Source organism: Gorilla gorilla, chromosome 7 (assembly GCF_029281585.2).
Source record: "Gorilla gorilla gorilla isolate KB3781 chromosome 7, NHGRI_mGorGor1-v2.1_pri, whole genome shotgun sequence".
NCBI lineage: Eukaryota > Metazoa > Chordata > Mammalia > Primates > Hominidae > Gorilla > Gorilla gorilla.
This window is the reverse complement of record NC_073231.2, coordinates 105,352,949-105,376,594: the sequence shown is the minus strand read 5'-3', so window position 1 is coordinate 105,376,594 and position 23,646 is coordinate 105,352,949. Positions and strand designations below refer to the sequence as shown.

General features: G+C 32.6%; 1 protein-coding gene across 19 annotated transcripts in view; it reads right to left on the bottom strand.

Moving 5' to 3' along the window:
* Positions 1-23,646, bottom strand: part of VPS13B (vacuolar protein sorting 13 homolog B) — an 869,944-nt gene that overhangs the window by 329,284 nt on the left and 517,014 nt on the right. The window contains exon 31 of one of the 19 annotated variants that reach the window (XM_055348096.2): positions 9,624-10,300. The exons of 17 other annotated variants lie outside the window; for them this stretch is intronic. In XM_055348096.2, coding sequence (XP_055204071.2) covers positions 10,195-10,300 — 106 coding nt within the window. In that variant the 3' untranslated portion in view covers positions 9,624-10,194. Of the gene's footprint in view, positions 1-9,623; positions 10,301-23,646 lie in introns of those variants that run through there. One more of the 19 variants, XM_055348095.2, reaches the window with a different exon arrangement.

Here is a 23,646-nt window from a genome sequence, read left to right as displayed (position 1 = left end):
CGTACTAGGATTCTAAAAAGAAACAACAGCTGAGCAGAGAACACCAGTGATACTCAATTTAATAAATCAAACTCAATGAATTCTACCCACATTTTCTAATTTGATCTGTTTCATCAACTTAACAGTGTTTTAACAGTATGCTGGTTAGTATGCAATAAACCTCTTACTTTCTAAGCCAAGAAAAAGTTTATTGTGAAAAATTTAGGCAAAATAAAAATATTCTTGCATCTTTAAAACACGGTTTCTTCAACAATCTTAGTCTCCTGAGCTATCAAAACCAGGAAACATCAATGTATCTCCTCTGTAGATAGTTTTCCAAGTACAAATGAAAATTTCTATTACAAATTATAAAGGTAGACCATTTAGCTTATTGGTTTGAGTTAATAAAATATTATATTTTGAAGAATTAGCTAATATGTATAAAATTTACAAGTTTGGTTTAATTTTTCTCTAATAAAACAAATACAGGATAGTTTTTTTTAGGCAGATAAAAATTTAATTTTTCTTTCTTATTACATAATCCCCAAGATTTATTTTTCTTTATCGTTATAAGAAAATACAGTAGTAATGCACTGATTTACTTCATTTTCCAAAAAATAGGAGGATTTTTTCCCTCAACTTGAAATAGTCACTAATCTCTATTTTTTAATGTGTAAGATATACTCCTGTTTTGTCCTATACATACTTAAAACCAATTTCAGTTATTATGAAATATTAAAAGCATTTTTGCTTTTTCAATATGAAATTAAGAAAACATATTCAAAATGTTTTCAAATACCATATGCTAGCTTTTCAAAATTTTTATTTTTAATGAAAAATCATAATGTATAAATTTATGGGGTACATTAACTTTCATTAAGCAATATTAATGCAAGATGTCTTCTGAAAGATATTTCACATCTCATGGCACACTAGAGTTTTTTTAAAGTTTTTGGTAAATAGTTACAGACACAAGATTCACAAATAATTTATTTTTTCAAAGACTGAAAATCATTTTACAATTTTACAACTTTTAAAATGCTATTTTCCCTAAGCAAAGAACTTTATAACTTAAAAATAAGACTTGTAGGAGTGAAAAACATTCTGATTACAATGCCAAAAATGAAAGTATATTTTATTCAAGAGAACTTTGATTTAGTACACCAAGTTTTCCTAGCACAAACAACAACTGCAGAATAATTAGAGCAAAGAATTCTAATAGAATGATACTTTACTAAGCAGCTAATCATAGGTAAAGGACTATAGCTGGTCCTATGGTGAGGACCAGAATGCCTAATGTTAACAATGTCTGCCTTAAAAAATACAATGTAAACATCTTATAATAAAAAAGCCTTATATTGTTGTTTCGTTTACTAATTAAACGTATCCTAGAAATGTCTGCTATCATAAACAGGACTTAAATTTTCTGGTCTCAACTTCACATACTTCTAAAAGCTCTATGAACTTTGCTGTCTCCTTATTGCAGCCTTTAAAACCTTGTAGCAATTCAAATCAGGAAAGGGGGTGAATCAAGAAGCCCATGACTTCCTTACCCTTAGCACAAAAAGCTGCTTTATTGGCTACAATGTAGGAGTTATAATTGTAATTGCTTTGCCCTTCCGAAACTCTTATCCCATACCATTTGAACCATTCAGCAGGTGGTGTAGGAGGATAAAGTCTGCAATAGTTGGTCAATAATGTAATCATAAGGAACCAAAGAAGACTTTAAGTATATAACAGGAAACATAGCTTTAATGTTTTCCTTTTTAAATTGATTTAGTCTGGGTCAGGCCTTTTGTATGTTTACATAAGGAACAGCTCATGTTGAACCATTTACTACTCACTGCTGAATAGGCATATCTCGGGAATTCACTGTAAAGAAGTGAAATTCATTCACTTATAGCTCAATTGAGATCCACAAAATGTTAAATAAGGCAGAAAATAGGAATGAAAAAGAAGTAAAACTTTTATGCCTTGATTAAATTAAATGTCTACATATTTATCACCAAGTCTCCATAAGTGACAGTAATTTTGAGAGTAAATAGGACAGGGGATATAATAATTGTCTGTTAGACTGAAACAAATGCTGAGTTCCATCACCAACGATTAGGGCAGGAGTACTAATCTTCAGAGTGCAGAAGAATCACCCAGGGAGTTTGTTCAAAATATTCAGCTCCCATCTTTAGACATTATGATTCAGAAGGTCTGGACTAGGCTGAGGAACATGCCCTCTTTTCCCTTTTTTATCTGAACTAGCATCCCTATTGATTCTCAAAACCACATTCTGATACTTGGGTCATCACAGCTCTCTAACTTTGAACAATATATCTCTGCTATCTGAACCAAGGTAAGCATAGATAAGGTTCCCAAAAATCTAAGGCTATTTCACTTATAAAACAGAAGAACTCATATTTGCTTCCTTCACTGAACTACTTAGAGGACGCATCTCTTTTCTTCTTCAAGGCTAAGGTTTCTGTTAATTTACTCCACCCTTGAAAGCTGGGTTATGTTCTTTTCTCTTACCTCCATGTACACAGCAACAAGTGCAGGGCCTGACACATGGCAGGCTTTTAATACAGGAAAGTTGAATGAATTAGAAAGTCGAATTAATTACAACGTTGAATGTATTACTTCTTTATTTCCTTTATTTCACATGGGGATTTTAGTCAATCACCTTTGTCTTTTTCTCTCCTGCGTCTTTTACTGTTGTGGCTAAAAACACGTTCAAGTTATCCTCTCTCTAGTTATTCTCTCTAAAAAGGGACAGAGAGACACACTCTCTCCCTAAGTCCTTGCATTCCCCTAGCTACTACATTCTTTCTCTCACATTCCCTTTTAGCCAGAAACTTTTTTTTCTCTCAATATTTCCATTTTCTCACCATTTATTTTCTCTTCAAGCCAAGAACAATCAGGTATCATCCTTAAATTTTCAAATACTGGATCCAATGGGCAATTTTCAGTCATTAACTCAGCAGGCTTTTCCGGATATGTGACAATTCAAAACGGCAACTATTCCTCATTAATCTCCTTCACTAGACTTCTTAATTTTGCTTGCCAATACTGGTTTCTCTAGGGCTTCATCTTCAGTTTTATTTTATGCCTTATGTGAAATCATTTGTGGTACAACTGATTCACAGATGCCAGTACATGTACTTGTCAGTTATAACTCTAATAAAGGAGATTGGCTTACAATTTCTGGCCCAGACAATTCTATGATGAATGGCACGCATCTGTAAGAAGTCTGGCTATTGTTAAGGTTCCATGGTCAATGATGGTATAATATAATGCTGTAGTAGTACAGGCATGAATGTTGAAGTCACAATTATATTCAAAATCTGCTTCTACTACTTAACAAACTTTGTATCCTTGGGAAAGTCAACTAAACCTCACTGAATATCAGAGGTTTACATGGGTTTCTTTTGGGATTAAATTGTGGTAACTTTAATTGACATCCTTAGTGTCTAATAAATGACATCTAGTTGTTGTTATTACTACAGAGGATAAGAGAGAGGCTGGCTGGCCTGCTTTGAGACTGATTCCATATAATTGGTCTCACTTACTCTGTGCTATAACATCCAAAAGAACACTGATGACACAGAGATAGTTTAATAAACAAAAGAGTCCCTTAATAATTTCTTGAGCTGAAACAGAACATTATGTAAGAAAATTGGTCCTCTATATCTTTAGTCCACATGCTAAATTAATTCTAAAACATTCATCACCCATTTCACATTTGCAAAAGAAAGAGGCTTGCTTATAAGAGGAAAGGAGTGAAAACTGAGAATATCCAATTATTAACTTATTTTCTAAGAATGCAATTTCATATCTTCTAGAGAAAAATAATTTTTAATTACTACAAACTTTTTAATGAAGCAGCAATTTTGTATTATCAAATGGTTTTATGACGGGGAAATAATAAAACTCACATTTTTCAATTAAACAAATTATTAAGTGATTTATATGTATAAACACACATAGTATGAAGTAATAATGACATGACAGTCAGGAGTATTTATCAGCTGTTTTCTTTCTGATGACTAAATTATAGGCAACTTCATTAGAATTTAAATATTCATCTCTTTCTACTTGAAAATTCTCAAAAACGGGTTCACTGGTTAACACTGGGTAAGCAAATAAACTAAATTTTCACAATTTCTCTTCTGGAAAACATGAGTTTGATTTTTTTTTTGTAGTGAACAGTCATAAACTTAAGCTAAATCCTCATTTGCTCACTAACGTTATAAGTGGGTTATACTGGCATGCTGATTTAAGAAGCTATATGGCATACAATATACAGTCAATGTGAAATGTATAAAAATAGACCAAACAACCTTCATCTCATTAGAAATGTGTTCACTTGCAATGCACTAAATGACCATGATTGCACTAAAAAATCTGTTGATATTATTAAAGAATCTGTGTGATCTCAGATATTACAGAGAAAGGTGCTAGAATAGAGAAAAATAAGAATATGATTTCAATTTTGTTAAAAATTTAATTATGATGTTGATCTTCAACCAGATAGATTACTTGTCAGAAGGTTTTTAAGCACTGAAAATAGAAAGTGGTCTATATTAGGAGTTCTATGAGATAATTAAGAACACATTAAACCAAAGCAGACCCATTTCCTTTTTTGTTTATAGGACAAGGATAACGAATGAGAGAACAGCACCAATTTTATGAAACACGATGTTATAAAGATGTGTAAATGATTAAATGAAGATACTTTCATTAATAGAGAAATATGGACTGGAGGAAAACATAGCAAAATGGATTCAGAGCTGATTTAATAGCACATCCAAACAGTATCTATATGGAGTCAGGTCTCTAGTAACTTGCCAGAGGATTTGGATGAACTAAATGGTTTTTTTTTTATCATTAATTTACTGAATTCATATATATCAGTCATCAAATTTTCAGATGACAAAGTTGGGAAATATAGCTAATATGGTGAATGAGAAAATCCAGATTCTATAATATCTCAAAATATTGGAACAAAGAGCTAATAAAAACTAAGAAGATGAAATTTAACAGCAATGAATGTAAAATTCTATATATGGGTTCAAATAATCAACATACAGAATGTGAAAGAGTTTACTTGAAAACACTTGAATTTTTTTAAAAAAGGACAGTAACAAAAACAACAAAGGAATGCCTAGGAAAGCTAGGCTGCTTATGAGGAAAAAAGAAATATTAAAAGCTTTGTCAAATGTGATTCTAGATTTTTAAATAGCATAACACATACCACACACATAAAGTATTACAAGATTAAGCAATCTCTTCCTTAGTGCACTAATAGTACAATTCTTAAATACTATTCTTTCATTAATATTCAAACATTAAATTTAAGAATGATTACATTTAATTTGCATAACTTAATTCAAGCAATTATATATAACTCATTATTATACTTGCAATCAGAGAGATTTTTTGTGAATGCCATAATAATATTAATATATTACAGGTGTGTTTCCATAAAATCCTCATAGATTTCTTCAATGTGCAAGTACTTGGCATAAAAGTTAACTTCATATATATTAAAGTCCAGAATTATCTTTCTTAGCAGTGAAGTTTACTGCAATTCCCACACTGGTGACTTCGAAAGGCTAACTGTAAATTTTGTAAAACTCTAAATTCTGCATTCTTTAGTTTTATAAAGATGGTAATAAAATAAGCACATCAAATTTATCATGTGTCCTTATTAAAGACAGTCAGACCTTCTACCCACTTGTTTCTAATGTTTCTACAACGTATCTTTGGCAACAGTCCTGTTTTAGGATTCTCCTATAAAATATACCAGAGCTGCCAAGTCAACTTCTATTTTACAAACCATGAATCACCCAGACTTTATTCCAACTGTGTGTGCATCCTTTCTCATTCAGGTATTTTCTTCTTCTCTCTATTCAAAGTTTTTCATTTCATTTACGTAAAATCTCTGATTTTGGTTATTAACAGTCTCCCTACTCATTTCCAAATCAAGTTTTACTATACTATTTGAAAATTTCTGTGAAATTATCCTAGTTTATATCATTCCCTCTTTATCTATTAATCAGTCATTTCCTACTCATAAAATAATGTCAACATAGAAGACTTCTTTTCAGAGATTATAATTGAGTTAGGATTCAGAATTGACTCCCTTTTATTCATAATCTCAACTAAAGATGGTCAGCAATAATAGTGGTATTTAAACACACTGCTGAGTCATTAAAAATAAAGTTTTAAAAGAATACTTAATGACAGAGAGAGAAATGTTCATAGTACATTACTTTTTAAAAGTCAAGTTCTACTTAATTTTCTAAATAATTTCCATAATAAGAAAAAATCATAGAAAAATATTTATGAAAAGTAAATTGTGGCTAAATTAAACTGTACATAAACAAGTACTAATTCCAAACTGTTTGGGAAACCTTTAATAACAATTCTAACAAAGACATCTCCCTTTATCTCTTAACCAAATTCATTTTTATTACTATGTCTCTAATTATATCACTTAAATTTTTTTCTCTTTAATTACATTCTTTCATTTCCAGTCATTCCAATTCTACTACCAAATTATGAAGAGCTTTGTAATACAAAATACAGAAATACATAAATGATAGTAATAATATTAATAATGCCACTTTACATTTGATTACAGTTTAATGGTTTGCAAAGGGGTTTCAATATTATGTAGATAAATCACAACTCACAGGGTGCTATAGGTAGACTTCATTTTACAGATGCTGATGATTTAGGTAAGGAGGATGAGAAACAGCATAGTCCAAATGGGAAACCACACCTTCTGACTATAAATTCAGTCCCCTCTTGTCGCCTACTTTCTGTACCTAACAATATGAGAACTAGCCTTCAAAATAAAATGTAAAACTATGCTTTATTTAAATGTATTTGTATGTTATTGGATGAAAAACTGTAAGACTTCAAATTAAACATGATAAAGACTAATTCCAAGGCAACAGATTAGAATTGATTTAAAACAGGAAATTTGAGGAGAAAAAAAAACCTTTAGATTTGGTATATAACAAATCAACTCCCTTTAAAAAAATGTTGTCACATTATTCAACATAGTTTTTTATGTATGGAGTTACTTCCGACTCACAAAAATTATAAAATCGGTCAAGAAGAAAGAATAGGAACAGAAGTTAGTATTCTCAAACTTAAAATAATCATTAAGCAATTCTCTATTTGTAAAGAAAGGTATGAACTTTTAAAAATACAGCAACAGTCCATAAAATCTCTTAATGTATGATGTTAAAATATGAATAACTTAATTTGCAAATTAATCAGAATAAAGATAGTTTCTTTAAGGAAAAGTATCAATCATGATCTTCTAGTTAGCAACAAGAGCTACATAGTCTAACATTTGATTAGAAAATTTAATATATTTTCCTGACAGTAGCACAATGCCCTTCAATTGCCATACATTAGAAAGCATATCTAATCATACTAGGGTACCATCCATTAGTTTATCACCTCCAGTTGTAGAGAGAAAATATTTTTCCTTAAACATCATCCACAAATATCTAGTACTAAGATAATCCTAAGTGTATAGTGCCTAATGCAACAGTATTAATGCTGTTTGCCAGAGAGCCATGAAACTCTTATACTCAGCAATTGAGAATATAAATCTGACACAATTTGGTGAAATCTATCAGCATTGAGGCTATGTAACCTATCACCTAGCAATTAAACTCCTAGATACATAACCCAGAGTTATGCTGCCCAATAGCTACCAGCTGTATATGTCTCTTTAAAATTAATTAAAATTAAATACAATTTAAAAAATTTAGCTCCTTAATTCCTTGAGTCATAGTTTAGTAGTTACATGGCTAACGGCTACTGTATTAGTTACAGTAGTTACAGTAGATAATGGCTACTGTATTAGTGCAGATACAGAAATTTCCACTATCACAGGACATTCTACTAGAAGGCACTGCCCTAGAAAAACTATTACATGTGCGTACAAGGAGAATGTTGAAGAATATTCATTTTAATACTACAAGTGATACAGAAAAATTAAAAACGTAAATCTCCACCAACAGAAGGAATGACATAATAACCTGGCATATTCATGCAATAGAATATCACAGTAAAAATCTATGAATGAAATTATGTTTGTCCAAGTGATGAGTCTTACATGGCAGAGTTTAAAAAGCAAGGTACAGAACAGAGGAAGGTGGTGGGCATAGAAAAAGCATTTTCTTGTACTCTATATTGTTTTGATATAGTTGTTTCAATAAAAAGGCCAAACAGAATTATGGTGTAGTGGTTCAGAGCACAAACTAGCTGTGTGATCTTAGGCATCCCTGAGCTTCGTTTTCTCCACTGTAAAATGAATTACAGCACTGAGTAGTGCCTAAGGATGTGGTGAAATCTAAAGGAGGTAATATATAAAAAAGTACTCTGTAACCTGTAAAATGCTATCTAAATGCTAGCTACTAATATGGCCTATTATTAGGTAGGGCTTGAAACAACAAGTTGAAAATTATCTGGGGATTTTAAGTTGATATAAACCTCTTGTGTAGCTGGGATAAGGATGCTTGTAAGGGTTTTTTGTTGTTGTTGTTGTTGTTGTCTTGTAGCACATACAAAATTACAATTTCTCATTTCATCAGTGGTATTTTACTTATTTAATTTTGCATAAGCAAAAAGCAGTAGGTAGAATTCTTTCCACAATTCAATCAATATATTAAATACTATAGTCAGACTAAGCACTAAGCAATCATTTCAAAAACATTCAATAAGTATAATAATTATGACTGAATTATAAAATTCAGTAAATACTTCTGAATTTTTTTTTATTATTATTATACCTTAAGTTTTAGGGTACATGTGCACAATGTGCAGGTTAGTTACATATGTATACATGTGCCATGCTGGTGCGCTGCACCCACTAACTTGTCATCTAGCATTAGGTATATCTCCCAGTGCTATCCCTCCCTGCTCCCCCCACCCCACAACAGGCCCTGCTGTGTGATGTTCCCCACCCTGTGTCCGAGTGTTCTCATTGTTCAATTCCCACCTATGAGTGAGAACATGCGGTGTTTGGTTTTTTGTTCTTGCAATAGTTTGCTGAGAATGATGGTTTCCAGCTTCATCCATGTCCCTACAAAGGACGTGATCTCATCATTTTTTATGGCTGCATAGTATTCCATGGGGTATATGTGCCACATTTTCTTAATCCAGTCTATCATTGTTGGACATTTGGGTTGGTTCCAAGTCTTTGCTATTGTGAATAATGCCACAATAAACATATGTGTGCATGTGTCTTTATAGCAGCATGATTTATAGTCCTTTGGGTATATACCCAGTAATGGGATGGCTGGGTCAAATGGTATTTCTAGTTCTAGATCCCTGAGGAATCGCCACACTGACTTCCACAATGGTTGAACTAGTTTACAGTCCCACCAACAGTGTAAAAGTGTTCCTATTTCTCCACATCCTCTCCAGCACCAGTTGTTTCCTGACTTTTTTATGATCGCCATTCTAACTGGTGTGAGATGGTATCTCATTGTGGTTTTGATTTGCATTTCTCTGATGGCCAGTGATGGTGAGCATTTTTTCATGTGTTTTTTGGCTGCATAAATGTCTTCTTTTGAGAAGTGTCTGTTCATGTCCTTCGCCCACTTTTTGATGGGGTTGTTTGTTTTTTTCTTGTAAATTTGTTTGAGTTCTTTGTAGATTCTGGATATTAGCCCTTTGTCAGATGAGTAGGTTGCAAAAATTTTCTCCCATTTTGTAGGTTGCCTGTTCACTCTGATGGTAGTTTCTTTTGCTGTGCAGAAGCTCTTTAGTTTAATTAGATCCCATTTGTCAATTTTGGCTTTTGTTGCCATTGCTTTTGGTGTTTTAGACATGAATTCCTTGCCCATGCCTATGTCCTGAATGGTAATGCCTAGGTTTTCTTCTAGGGTTTTTATGGTTTTAGGTCTAACGTTTAAGTCTTTAATCCATCTTGAATTGATTTTTGTATAAGGTGTAAGGAAGGGATTGAGTTTCAGCTTTCTACATATGGCTAGCCAGTTTTCCCAGCACCATTTATTAAATAGGGAATCCTTTCCCCATTGCTTGTTTTTGTCAGGTTTGTCAAAGATCAGATAGTTGTAGATCTGCGGCGTTATTTCTGAGGGCTCTGTTCTGTTCCATTGATCTATATCTCTGTTTTGGTACCAGTACCATGCTGTTTTGGTTACTGTAGCCTTGTAGTATAGTTTGAAGTCAGGTAGTGTGATGCCTCCAGCTTTGTTCTTTTGGCTCAGGATTGACTTGGCAATGCGGGCTCTTTTTTGGTTCCAAATGAACTTCAAAGTAGTTTTTTCCAATTCTGTGAAGAAAGTCATTGGTAGCTTGATTGGGATGGCACTGAATACTTACAAAGTACCAGACAAGTTTTAAATGTTTTATATGCATGAATTTATGTAATCCTCATAACAACCCTATGAGGTAGGTAGTATTATCATCCCGTTTTACAAATAAAATTGAGGGAGTTAAGTGCTGTATGTTGGCCGAGGTCACTTGGAAAGGCTGTGCTCTTTAAACACTTACTATGTACTTGGCACTGTAATTAATTCTCCCAAAATAGTGCAAACCTGATAAAAAATACTTAAGGGCTCTCCATCCACCTATGTAATAAAGCACAAATTCCTTAACCAGGAATTCAAAGCTTCCACAGTCTGATCTCAATCACTTGTCCTCACATCTCTCATTATGCCCCAATAACAAATACTTTGATACAAAAAACAAGCATCCTCATGTCTCTAAGTGTACCATGCTTTATTTCTGCCTCTATTTTCTGACCACCTTCTTTTCCTCTAGCTGGCTTATTTGCCACAGCTCAACATATTCTTCAAAGTCTCACCTATTTCCAACTCTTCCATTGAGTTTTGCAGTGGCCACTATAGCACCAAGAAACCTCTCTGAGAAAATCTCCCTTATCTACTATCCATAATCAAGATGTGATAAATTATATAGATATTATTAGGACCCTCTATTATTCTAAAGAGCAATGATGTGACAAGAAATTCTGAGGATGTCCATGTCAATAATAAAGGCTGGGCTTAAGCCTTTATTATTGCTTAGGCCAGGCACGGTGGCTCACGTCTGTAATCCCAGCACTTTGGGAGGCCAAGGCGGCCGGATCATGAGGTCAGGAGACTGAGACCATCCTGGCTAACACGGTGAAACCCCATATCAACTAAAAATAAAATAATAAAGGTACATACTTTGAAGAAATGTGCTAGCTATGTTCCAAGGTTTGGCATTAGAATTTGCTTCTTTTGAAAACTTTTCCCTGTAGAAACTTAATCCTGCAAGTGGAGGTACTAGAAAGGTCTCCATTATATCTAGGATTAAACACTATTCAGATTTCCAGGAATAATTATGTTTAACATATTATATATCATTACTGATAAGAACTCCAAGTATAATATTTTATCCATGCTTTCAGGAATTAATAAAGCTGAGAACAGATCACCACCTATTTCACTTGGGAAATGAAACACCATTAGGGCATTCTTAATAAAAAGATACATTTTTTTCTTAAGGAAAAATTAGAATGTAAAAATCTTTTTCCCCATCTTATCCACCAAAGTATGGAGATAGATTTATTTACTTTCAGCATGAATGTTTTAACATGGCAAGACTTATACAAATATGGGAATAATAAATGTGCTATGCTTTGTTGTCACTCAGTGGGAGTTGAACAACGAGAACAGATGGACACAGGGAGGGGAACATCACACACCGGGGCCTGTCCGGGTGCAGGGGGAAAGGGAAAGAAGAGCATTAGGACAAACACCTAATGCATGCAGAGCTTAAAACCTAGATGACAGGTTGATAGGTGTAGCAAACCACCATGGCACATGTATACCTATGTAACAACAAACCTGCATGTCCAGCACATGTAATCCAGAACTTAAAGTTAAAAAAAAAATGTGCCATGCTTATTCTTAAGAATATAAAAAAGTTGATTTAGTACCATATCAAAAGCTTTAGCCACATAGGGTTGACTTTAGTCAGAAAATACCAAATATTTCATGAAAATATTTAAACTATATTGTCTATTCTGTTTATAAATTCTTATATAAGTTTTAATCGATACCAGAAAACAACATTCTTTGGTAATCTTAAAAACAGATAAGTAATACTAAAATACAGTATATAGGGTATAAATATATTACCCCTAGAGATTTTCTAAGCTATAATTAAAACAGAAAACACATAGGGAGAATTGAGGCAACATATAAAAAAGTCACAATGTACATTTGGCAGTTTTTATAAGCAGAATAATGACTAAAAAGTATTTAATCTTAGTATTTGTGCTTCTATACCAGACTCTATACATTTTAAGAAAATAACCCTGTAATAGAAAAGAAAACACCGAGCAATAGCAAAGACAAACATTTAAAACATGAAAGTACAGTTATTCAAAATAGGGCCTCGAAACCACAATAAAAATCCACAGAACAATTATGCAGTTTTTAGATTTTGGTTACAAAAGAAATGCAAAAACAAGAAAGTTTTTGTATCTTTCAAAAGAAATACAAAAGAAACTGAGATATTATAGAATATTATTTTACTGATAAATTCTTCAGTTTCAAAAATTTAGTTCTAAAAATGACATGGTCAAAAGTGGAGAAATAGCTAGGAAATATTCTATGAATAAAATTGAGACATGAAAGTGTTGTGAAAAAGGATATTCTTCACACCTTAGCATATGTGCTGAGGCAAAAGCATTCAATATAAACTTTATGAACTGAGAACAATGAGGTCAAACAGCTAGCTGTGAAAGAGATGCTACAAAAATGACTCCCAATTTAGCTGGTGATGAATTTTAGATCTCTTTTTTCATTAATTCTGTAAAGTATTCCTTAAAAATAGAAATGCTTAGGCGGGGCGCAGTAGCTCACGCCTGTAATCTCAGCACTTTTGGGAGGCTGAGGCGGGTGGATCATGAGGTCAGGAGATCGAGACCATCCTGGCTAACATGGTGAAACCCTATCTCTACTAAAAATACAAAAAATTAGCCAGGTATGGTGGCGGGTGCCTGTAGTCCCAGCTACTTGGGAGGCTGAGGCTGGAGAATGGCATGAACCCAGGAGGTGGAGTTTGCAGTGAGCCGAGATCGCACCACTGCACTCTAGCCTGGGCGACAAAGCGAGACTCTGTCTCAAAAAAAAAAAAAAAAAAAAAAAATATATATAGATATATATATATACAATTTATTTATATATTTATATAACTCATTTATTTCTATAAGCATTTTTATATATAAATGCTATATAAATATATATAATGTATAAAAATAAATATGTGTATATATATATATAAATGCTTATAGAAATAAATGAGTCCTTTTCTGTTTTATGGTACGAAAAAGAAAAAAAGAAACAGAATATACTTCCAATAAGTTAGCATCAATACTTATTTGCAGGCATCTTTTCCATTACCAATTTATTTAAATACATCTATTCATTATATCAAATTAATTCTTTTTCTCAAGAAATGAGGTCTGTTGCCCAGATTGGAGTGCAGTGGCATGATCATAGCTCATTGCAATCTTGAACTCCTGGGCTCAAGTGATCCTCCAGCCTCAGCCTCCCAAGTAGCTGGAACTACAGGTGTGTACCTGACTAATGTTTTTATTTTTTGTAGAGACAGGGTCTTGTTTTGCTGACCAGGTTGGTATCAAAATCCTGGCCTCAAACAATACTCCCACCTTGGCCTCCCAAAATGCTGGAATTACAGGCATGAGCCATGGCACTGGCCTAATTTTTATTATGTATCAATAATTCCTTCTCCAAATACTCTGTCTGCAATTCATATTTTGTGGACATTAATAAATCACATTTACATTAAAATACAATATAAAATACAAAAATTATAATCATACATCATTCTTATTAAATATTAATGTTTTTGAATTATACATGTTGTATATCTATATTTTAGTATGCTGCAAGATAATGCAAAAGAATGTGCAGAAAATTATTGTACCTATTTTTTAAAGGCCAATTAATTATTTACAAATTAATGGTGAAAGGCCTCAGTTATTTTTAAAATTTTCTTCACATTGTTCTTCATTATGCTTACAATGTAATCATCATTTAGATCTTAAATATTAATATCATAAGCCATGACTTGAAAAGTTAGTAAGCTATGACGACAATAGCTTAATTTATAAAACTGGTGAAATACTTTCTTATGGAATAAAATAAATGCAGGCACTACATTGCTACACTGAGGACATAAAAAAATTCTGTGAGTTCTTCCTTTATAATCTAAATGTGCCATGTATTTCTTTGCCTAGAGAAAATGTTTACAAGAAATCAATTAATATACTTTAAGTATAATGATAAAGTCAATTAAACTATGTTTCATGAAGGTAAAGATTATGAATAATTTTGTCACCAGTGCAGCTTTACATCTAGCAAATAGCTAGCGAATGGTAGGTGTTCACAAGTTATTCTGAAGAAATCAATAAGTGAGATAATAAAATTGATTCTTTATGCATGGAGGAAAGACTATTTTATCACATGAAGATCGTTTTAGGCATTCAGCTTCATTCAAATTAATGTATTAATGATATATCCAGTATCAGCACTGAAAGAGACAGAAGGCAAATACCAAAAATATCTGGATACTCACATGGGGGAAAAGATGAAACTGGCTCTTCAAATAAACAACCCTCAAACACACACACACTCAGACACAGATACACACACATATCCCAAAACAGAGCATATATTCCTTTAGAGCTATCATTGTCAAACTGTCAAGTGCTAAATGACTAATGGGTGAACAAATGATATAAAAGTTTTAAAAAAACCCAAAAGCAAATTTAGAGGGCACAGAAAGATAAAGATGAAAGAATAAAGAACCTACTTTTACATATTTTAAACTGAGTAAATATTTAAAAACCTAAACATTTAAAGGAATATCTGAATATGTGATCTCAGAATAACAAAGAACATGTATAATCATCACATTTTGTTTCATTAAAGGTATATAATATTGCTGACAGCAATTTTGTCAATTCTTATTGCCTCTGACACTCACATCCAGGAAAACTACCATGTAAAGCTAGTTTCCATCTTGAACTTTATATACCCATAGGTAATTGTGGGAAGAAAATGCTGATTTAAAAACAAGGACTACAAGGTAAAGTGAGGAAACCTAAAGAGCATCTGTCGACAGTAATGCTAGTACTAGCAGGTCTCTAATGTTGAATAATCTCTTTCATGAGAATCACAATCACTAGGTCGATTTTCCAATTATGAGAAATATTTTAATGAAAATGAGACATAGTTGTTTAAAAGAAAACAGTACCTTAATTATGATAATGCTGCTAGGTATAGTTAATGACTCTACACATTAAGGAAGGTTGAACTTTAATGACCTGGACCACACCAGGGTCACAAATAGTAGCAAAACACTGATCATCATATAAAAGCCACCACCAAACACATGAAAAGAATTACAGTACATCACACATCAAACATTTTGGCCTGGTGCTTCCTTCCTCTAATTCTACTGGCAGGAAACACTCCACTTATCCTTTGAGGTGATCAGACACATTTAAAAGTAGTCCCTTGTTAAAAAGAGCTCTTGGATACTGCAATTTTCTCCAAAGAGGAGGGCAACTTCTGTTTAGCACTGTTGCAATACATTTCCATTTGCAGCGCAGAAGTCGAGCTCCACTGATAAGGTACTGTAACTGCATAATGTAATTTCTTCTTTGAGGGTTAAACTATGGAGAACAAATCTGAAAAATGTTTTCGCATTGTATATGATATAGAATCAGGCAAATTCACCTACAAATGTTATAGATTTAACTATTTTATTATAGATATGTATAAATGAAGTATTATTATAAGTAAACGTTTTGACCTACATCACCATAGAAGTTAGCTTTTCACCCAAATGTATTTACAGCACTAGAATAAATTTTTAAAAATCTTTTTCAAACATGCCTATACTTTAACTTGGACAATGTACAAATGATTTTAGTGCACTATTCCAAAAAAGGCTGCTAAATTTTTGATGATAGACATTTTCAAATTAAATAAATGAAATTGGGAAAAAAAATAGTGAGAGATTGAGACCGATGGACAATTTTCCCAGGTGGATATCTGTTATTATTTGAAAAAAAGGATTAAAAAATCAAAACATATTTGATTTTGTTTTATTCTACAGTATAAATATATTTACAGCATAATTTGACATGGTTTACCAGAATGACAAGATATTAATTACTTTTCTGTATATCTCATTAATATAAGTTCTATCATCGAACTGAACAATAACACTGCAATTCTGTAACTCTATGCATGTTATTTTTTTCCCTAGTTTTTGGAAAATTCTTAAAGTTTAGTGGTACTATACCTCAGTTTTATCAGGTGTTCTTAAAATCACCTGGAAATACTGAGGTTGTGTCTCACTGAACATAAGCTTCGTGACTTCTATTCAGAACTTTAATGACTGGGAATATGTTTAATGCCAAAGACATGCTGTCCACAGTGTGTTTGATAAGCTGACATGGGACAGGGATTCTTTTCACTGTTGTGTCAGTTTATCAAACCCATACTTGGATGACAGTCAATTCAGTTAAAGGATAATGGGGTCCCAGGATACAAAACATTATTTCCTTTACAGAAGCTATGCACTCTATGTTGTACAAATGCCACACACATATGTATATGACATTTTTCACTAAATAACTATGGTATTAAGTGAAATTGATAGAAATTGGCTCAAAAGCTCATGCTACAGCCAGTTATTAGGGTATATGCTAGGAATTTATCTAATGAATGAAGATGTTATAAATTATAATGTTTAATCTTCATATATGGATTTTTAATTTTTTTCTTTATGGTTGCATTCAGAGATTTGCCTGGAAAATACCAAAGTGGATAATATATTATTTGATATTAAAGTTTAAAACTAAAGTCTAAAATTGTGCTTTAAATTCTGATTAAAATCAGGCTGGGCACGGTGGCTGGCGTCTGTAATCCCAGCACTTTGGGAGGCCAAGGCAGGCAGATCACCTGAGGTGAGGAGTTCAAGACCAGCCTGACCAATATGGTGAAACCCTGTCTCTACTAAATATACAAAATTAGCTGGGCATGGTGACATGCGCCTGTAATCCCAGCTACGTGGGAGTCTGAGGCAGGAGAATTGCTTGAACCTGGGAGGCAGAGGTTGCAGTGAGCCAAGATCGTGCCATTACAATCCACTCTGGGCAAAAAGAGCAAAACTCCGTCTTTCAAAAAAAAAAAAAATTTTTTTGGATTAAAATCATTTATATTTTGAATTATATGGTCTGACATTGGCTCAGAAATTATTTCAAGTAGATTTACAGATGACAACCTATGTTGAGATAAAAGTTTTCACAATCTAAACATTGATAATAACAGTTAGTTATGTCAAACCTAATACATAGTTACAGAGGTCAGAATAATGATTATCTTTGCACTACCAAATACAGGCTAGAATGAGAATGAGTAAGGTTTCTGGGGTGCTGGGTTGTGGTAACATGTCTATATATATGTAAAACTTCATTCAACTGTATACAAATGATAAATATACTTTCCTATATGTAAGTTCTAACTCAGTTTAAAAAATGAAAAAAGTAAAAAGAAAAAAATTAGCTATGCACTGACTTTTTACCCATTTTTAGGATCATGTTTGTATTTTTCATTACCTTTCTCAATGTAGAATGCTTTTCAGATATTTGGTTTTTGCTCAAAGTTCAATGTTAGAAATGATGAGCAAGGAAAATGTTTCAGATTGAGGAGCTATCTGTCTACACCACAGAAGATGGAAGTTCTTCAAACAGGATAAGTATTTCTAGTACACAAAACAGGCAAAATTATAGTGTTTATTCTAGGACAGTGACCTCAGTGAACACAGAATACAATATAACATAAAGTACGCATATATATTTAAGAGTTATTGTTTAAATTAGTATTTTGGAAAATAATTATTTACTTGCTTTCATGTAAAAATTATTAGGATTTTTTTGGTAACAGCATTTTATCTTACCAAGGCTTAGCAGTGCTCTTATACAATGTGTAGAGGTAATTTATTATTAATTCTGCACATTAAATTAATTAATAGATGTCTGCTTCTTAATTTTCTTTTTAGTTAGCTTCTATTTTGGTTTAGGGGATATGAGGGGGCTGGCTGAAAATGGACACTAGTCAACAAAGGGTAAAATGGATCATTCTGAAATTGTAACTACAAAGCCAACACTGCTTCTCACATTTACAGGTTTCTCACACTTGAAGTTGGTCAAAGATTTTTTGAAGAATCTATCCATCCATCCATTCTGTTCAAGCCTTTTATGATAATGTGTAGGTTACACTATATGAATAGCTATAGGAATAAATTTGCAGGTTACTCTTTTGTTACAATATTTGATCTTTGTTATTAATGAGAAAAATGCAATTCTTCCTTTACATCAGACACTTAAGACAGTAGCACAATGTTTTACTATATTTTGAACAATTGTCTTATATGTTGGTGGTTATGGTGAACAGCCATCATATTCCAGAAGTCCCAAAGATGTATTTTAAAGGTACCCTATGCTTGTCTCTCACTTGTCTTTAAACTCAGAGATGTTTAGATAATAATTTCACATGATAATGTTAGTGCCTCAATGAAAGTACACCATCAGGAATGGTTATAGTAAAATATTATATATCCAGTGTACTTAATATAACCAAAATATATTAGAAAGAAGTATAAAATAGATTTTCCAAATTCGTAACACAAAACCGTTATGATGGGAACCCAAACATTCTATTATTCTGTAGCTTCTAACATGAATTTCTAGAAGAAAGTATAAAAGTGGCAATATAAAAGTAAATACATTTAAAAAACATTTCAAAAATTTATGATGGTAGAACTTATAGTCATTTTCAACACTGTTATTGAGGTAGCTTTTGGCAGTAAATAGAAACCATATTCATGGAAACCTATATCCTGCTACAGGAAGCCACAAAAGATGCAGTTACTTTGGTGAGGGCCAAATGTAAATGCAAAGCCTTCAACTAAATCAGCAGAATACCATGACGGACTAAAACTCTGCCAATAATATTTTCAAACAAAGCTTTTAGGAAAGTTAATCTAAATACCTACTATCCCAATCTCTCTCTCTCTCTGACTTACTAAAAGGGAATTATTTGAAACCAACACTAACCATTATAGGATTAGGGTCATAATGTCACCAGATATGAAACATACCTTTGCCAAAAACCAAAACAAAGGTTATTTTGAGAATGCTTTTATATAATTAGGAAGAAATTAAAAGTTGGGAGGAGGAAGGAGGAAACAGTTTTGTGGGGATTTGTAGAATTTAATCTTAACACTGCATCTAGAAAATACAGCTCAGTGTTAAAGATGATAAGCTAGGTTTTAGGAGAAACCATAAAGATACATAAAGGAGAGATGCCATACCTTGAGGTACATTCATCAGGAATAAAGAAAGGCTATTATAAACATGTCCATAAAAAAGAATGGTTTTCCTATTTTAAAATAAACACAATCTGTTGAAGCATACAAACATAATTGTTAATGATGTTAAGCTCATCAATAAAAGAATGTTAATCTTGTCTATGATTTTCTATTGGTTATATTCCTCAATTTTCAACTGTTAAAGTATATATGTAAAACAAGACAAAAAATTTAGTTAATCTCAATCATGAATTTCATTGGTCACATTAATGTTACTTCATATTGGGAACATTAACCCTATGAAAAGTCAGAATGACCATTTAAAAATTAGTCAAGAGTATATACATAACAAGAGAAATGAATTTGGAGTTCAAAAATTTTTTTAAAGCTACTGTCAAGATTTTAATGCATGAAACAATTATGTCACTTGCAAATATCTGTATTTGGATCACTTGGTAGTTCCTCAAGGTCAATTTATTTAAAACTTTCAATAAGATACTTAATTTTTAGTAAACTATGATTTTAAAAATCTCAGTAAATTGGCCAGGAACGACGGCTCATGCCTGTAATCCTAGCACTTTAAGAGGCCAAGGTGGGCGGATCACCTGAAGTCAGGAGTTTGAGGCCAGCTTGGCCAACATGGTAAAACTCCGTCTCTACTAAAAATACAAAAATTAGCCGGCGTGGTTGTGCGTGCCTGTAATCCCAGCTACCTGGGAGGCTGAGGGAGGAGAATCGCTTGAACCCGGGAGATGGAGGCTGCAGTGAGCCAAGATTGCACCACTGCACTCCAGCCTGGCCGACGGAGTGAGACTCCATCTCAAAAAAAAAAAAAAAAAAAACACCCCTCAGTGAATTGATTATGCATTTAAAAAATTAAAATACATTTTAAATTAATTTTTAAAAAACTTCTGCGAAGTTATATAAAACAGTAAATTTCTGCTGAAGAAGTGTGTATTTTTGTGTTAAATATTTATGCTATTAAAATTGAGCCAATAGCATAAATATTTAACACAAAAATACAACAAAATACAATGAAATAAAGTGAATTTTTGTAATTAAAGTTAATTTTTCATCAACTATGTTAAAAATAAAGCATATTTTCTCACTCTTCCTGTGGCTGAGGGTGTGTTATCAGACTCATAGTAAGAAACAGAGCAAACATTGTTGCAAAAGTTGCTCACAAAAAAAGCAATAAGCAGATGGAAAACAAATTCTGTATATATTTCTGGAAGAATTTTACTAACACATGTCTTCTAAGGGTGAAAAGTGAATCAGCTGCCTATCTTTTATAATTCTTTAAAGGTAAAATTTCATGGATTAAACTGCCACAGAACAGGGTACACCTTTCAGAAGTCTCACTTACAAAAGATGTCTTTCAAAAGTTTGCCAAAATTACTATGCAGTTTTCATATAATGCTTGTAGACATGTTTTATGAGAATGAAACTATCTATGGAGAAAAGGTAAAACCCATATCAGAATCAAATCTATTGGTACTGAATGCACTAAAAAGGATTAGCAAATGTCTGCAAAAAAATTTAAAAAGGTTGAAAAACCTCACAATTGACGATGTTTAAAAAGGAGCTATGGAATAATTAGTCACAGATAAAATTCCAGAAGGGACTTCAGAAAACCCACAAATATTCATGGCATGAACAAAAACCTATATGCAGAAGTTCACAAATGTTCAATTACAAGAAGAATATACTTCTCTCAAGTTAAAGATGAAAGTTAAAAAAACTTTTTAATTAAAAATACCTTCAAAGTAAAAAGCTCTGCTTTTAATATTTTAAAGTTCTGTTATAACAAATGAAATACTCTTGAAAAAAGTATGAGGTAAATTATGTTACAATCACTATTTTAAAAAATCTATTTGAATAGGTATGAAGAGCTTTTGTTAATATTTTATAAAATATGACAGAGCAATGATATAGGTGGTCGATATATATTGTTAGATGACTTCCAAGTTTATATATCTAATTCTATAAACTCTATATTCAGATATGTAGTTTGAACACAGTATTTCTCAATTGCACAAGATTAGTGGGAAGAAAAAAATCTAAGTTACTAGAAGCCTTCATAACATACTTAGTCAACTTTGCTATAATTTTGCTATATAAAAAATACATGTGAAAATAGTCATAATTGTTTTAAAATAAAACCAATATTTTTTACCACAATTTATAAAAATACTGATATGTAAGTATACAATGGGATGAACAGAGATATTTAACAAAAGTTTTAACATCTCTTTTTCTTTCATAATTTTGAGACAACTAGATTAATAACTAAATTTTACTAGGAGAAAAGAGAAAAGATTCATAACGCTTCTGTTTTATAATGACTTTTAAATATCTCCTATAAATAAAAGCCACAAAATATATTGACTTTGTTAATCAGATACAACATCTATGTAAATATTTATCTGGTCATTACTCATCTCAGAGCTCATAAGAGATGTGAGAAAAACCTTGATGGCAATCAAAATCATTAGCTACGGAGCTATATTTGTAGAATAAATGCAGTATTAAGCACATTCTGATGAAAATTCTCTAAAAACGGATTGCATGTTCAAGTACCTTCAAGGACCAAAGAGCTCAAACACTGGGATTATAAATGTTTTCATTATAAATTGTGGTTTTAAGGTTGTAATATTAAGTCCATCCTAGCTAAGACTATTTTAAGGAACACAAGGAGAATGCACTACAAATGGTACTTACTAGTTTTTTGGAACATTTAAATAATAACAAAATTTAATGGAATATAAATTTGAAACTTCAAAAATAAGTTTCAAACTTCATGCTATAAACTGGTTTTAAATAACTTGGTTAAACTACAGCTGGTACATCTTATAAGAAACTCAGATGCAGGCAGCGAGATGTAGTGGTAAAGTGCATGAGCAATGGAACTGACAGTCCTGGTTCTGTCACTTATTACGTGTGGCCTAGGAGAAGCTACTGAATGTCTACAGACTGAATATTTTATTTCTGAAATACAGATAATCATAATACCTGACTCATGAGATTATTATGAGGCTCGACCGAGATGCAGGCATTGCATTGAAAGCAATGCACAGAATCTTTGACACAAAGGAAGCACTCAATAGATGTTAGCTATTACTGCTGCTGCTACTACTGCTGCTGCTACTATTTTTTTTTTTTTTTTTTTTTGAGACAGAGTCTCACTCTGTTGCCCAGGCTGGAGTGCAGTGGCATGATCTCGGCTCACTGCAACCTCCACCTCCCAGATTCAAGCGATTCTCCTGCCTCAGCCTCCCAAGTAGCTGGAATTACAGGCGCCAGCCACCATGCCTGCTAGCTTTTGTATTTTTAGTAGAAATAGGGTTTCACCATGTTGTCCAGGCTGGTCTCAAACTCCTGACCTCAGGTGATCCGCCCACCTCGGCCTCCCAAAGTGCTGGGATTACAGGCATCAGCCACTGCACTCAGCCTACTGCTGCTACTATTACTATTATTATATTATAATTGCATAAAGGTAGGTCAGCCATTGCTGTAGAAGGCCAAAGGAAGGAGACATTACTTCTAAGAAAATGATTATGAAAAATTTCAAAAAGAGAGCAAGATTTAAGTAAGATATTAAAAAATAGATGCGATTCTTAAGGATTTTTAAAAATTAAAAATAGAGTTGAACATCAAAGAAAAAACATTTTTAAAGGATACAAACCCCCATCAATGTAAAGTTCTTCGTAACAAAAACCCTGAAAGGCTAAACTGGAAGTTAGCTGTTATTTCAAGAAAGTTGAAAATGCATACATAAACAAGAGCCACAGAAAGGCGCTTGGATAATAAGCATTATTGGATTAGACAAAATATTTAACTTGAACAAGTGTCTTATGTAAAGAAGCAACTAGTGGTAATATTTAAAGTATAGGATAAGGTCAGATCAGAGAGGAAGATACATTTTGCATTAAAAGACAGGGATTTTGTCATGTTAAAAACTGAACACTATGACAGGTGTTGAGCAGAGAATTGATAAACAATGTTTAAGAGTGGTTTGTTAAAGCCCAAACACCTGTGATATTTTAATTCACACAGCAGTGTTGAATTGTGAATTACTTTGCCCTTGTAATTCAAATAGTAACAAAGAACACATAAGCTATAATAATTTCAATTTCCTATTTGTGCTGATATACTTGTTCTTCAGGAATTGCCCTGGTAACTATTTCACGGAAGAAAACAACATTTTTCCCTTTT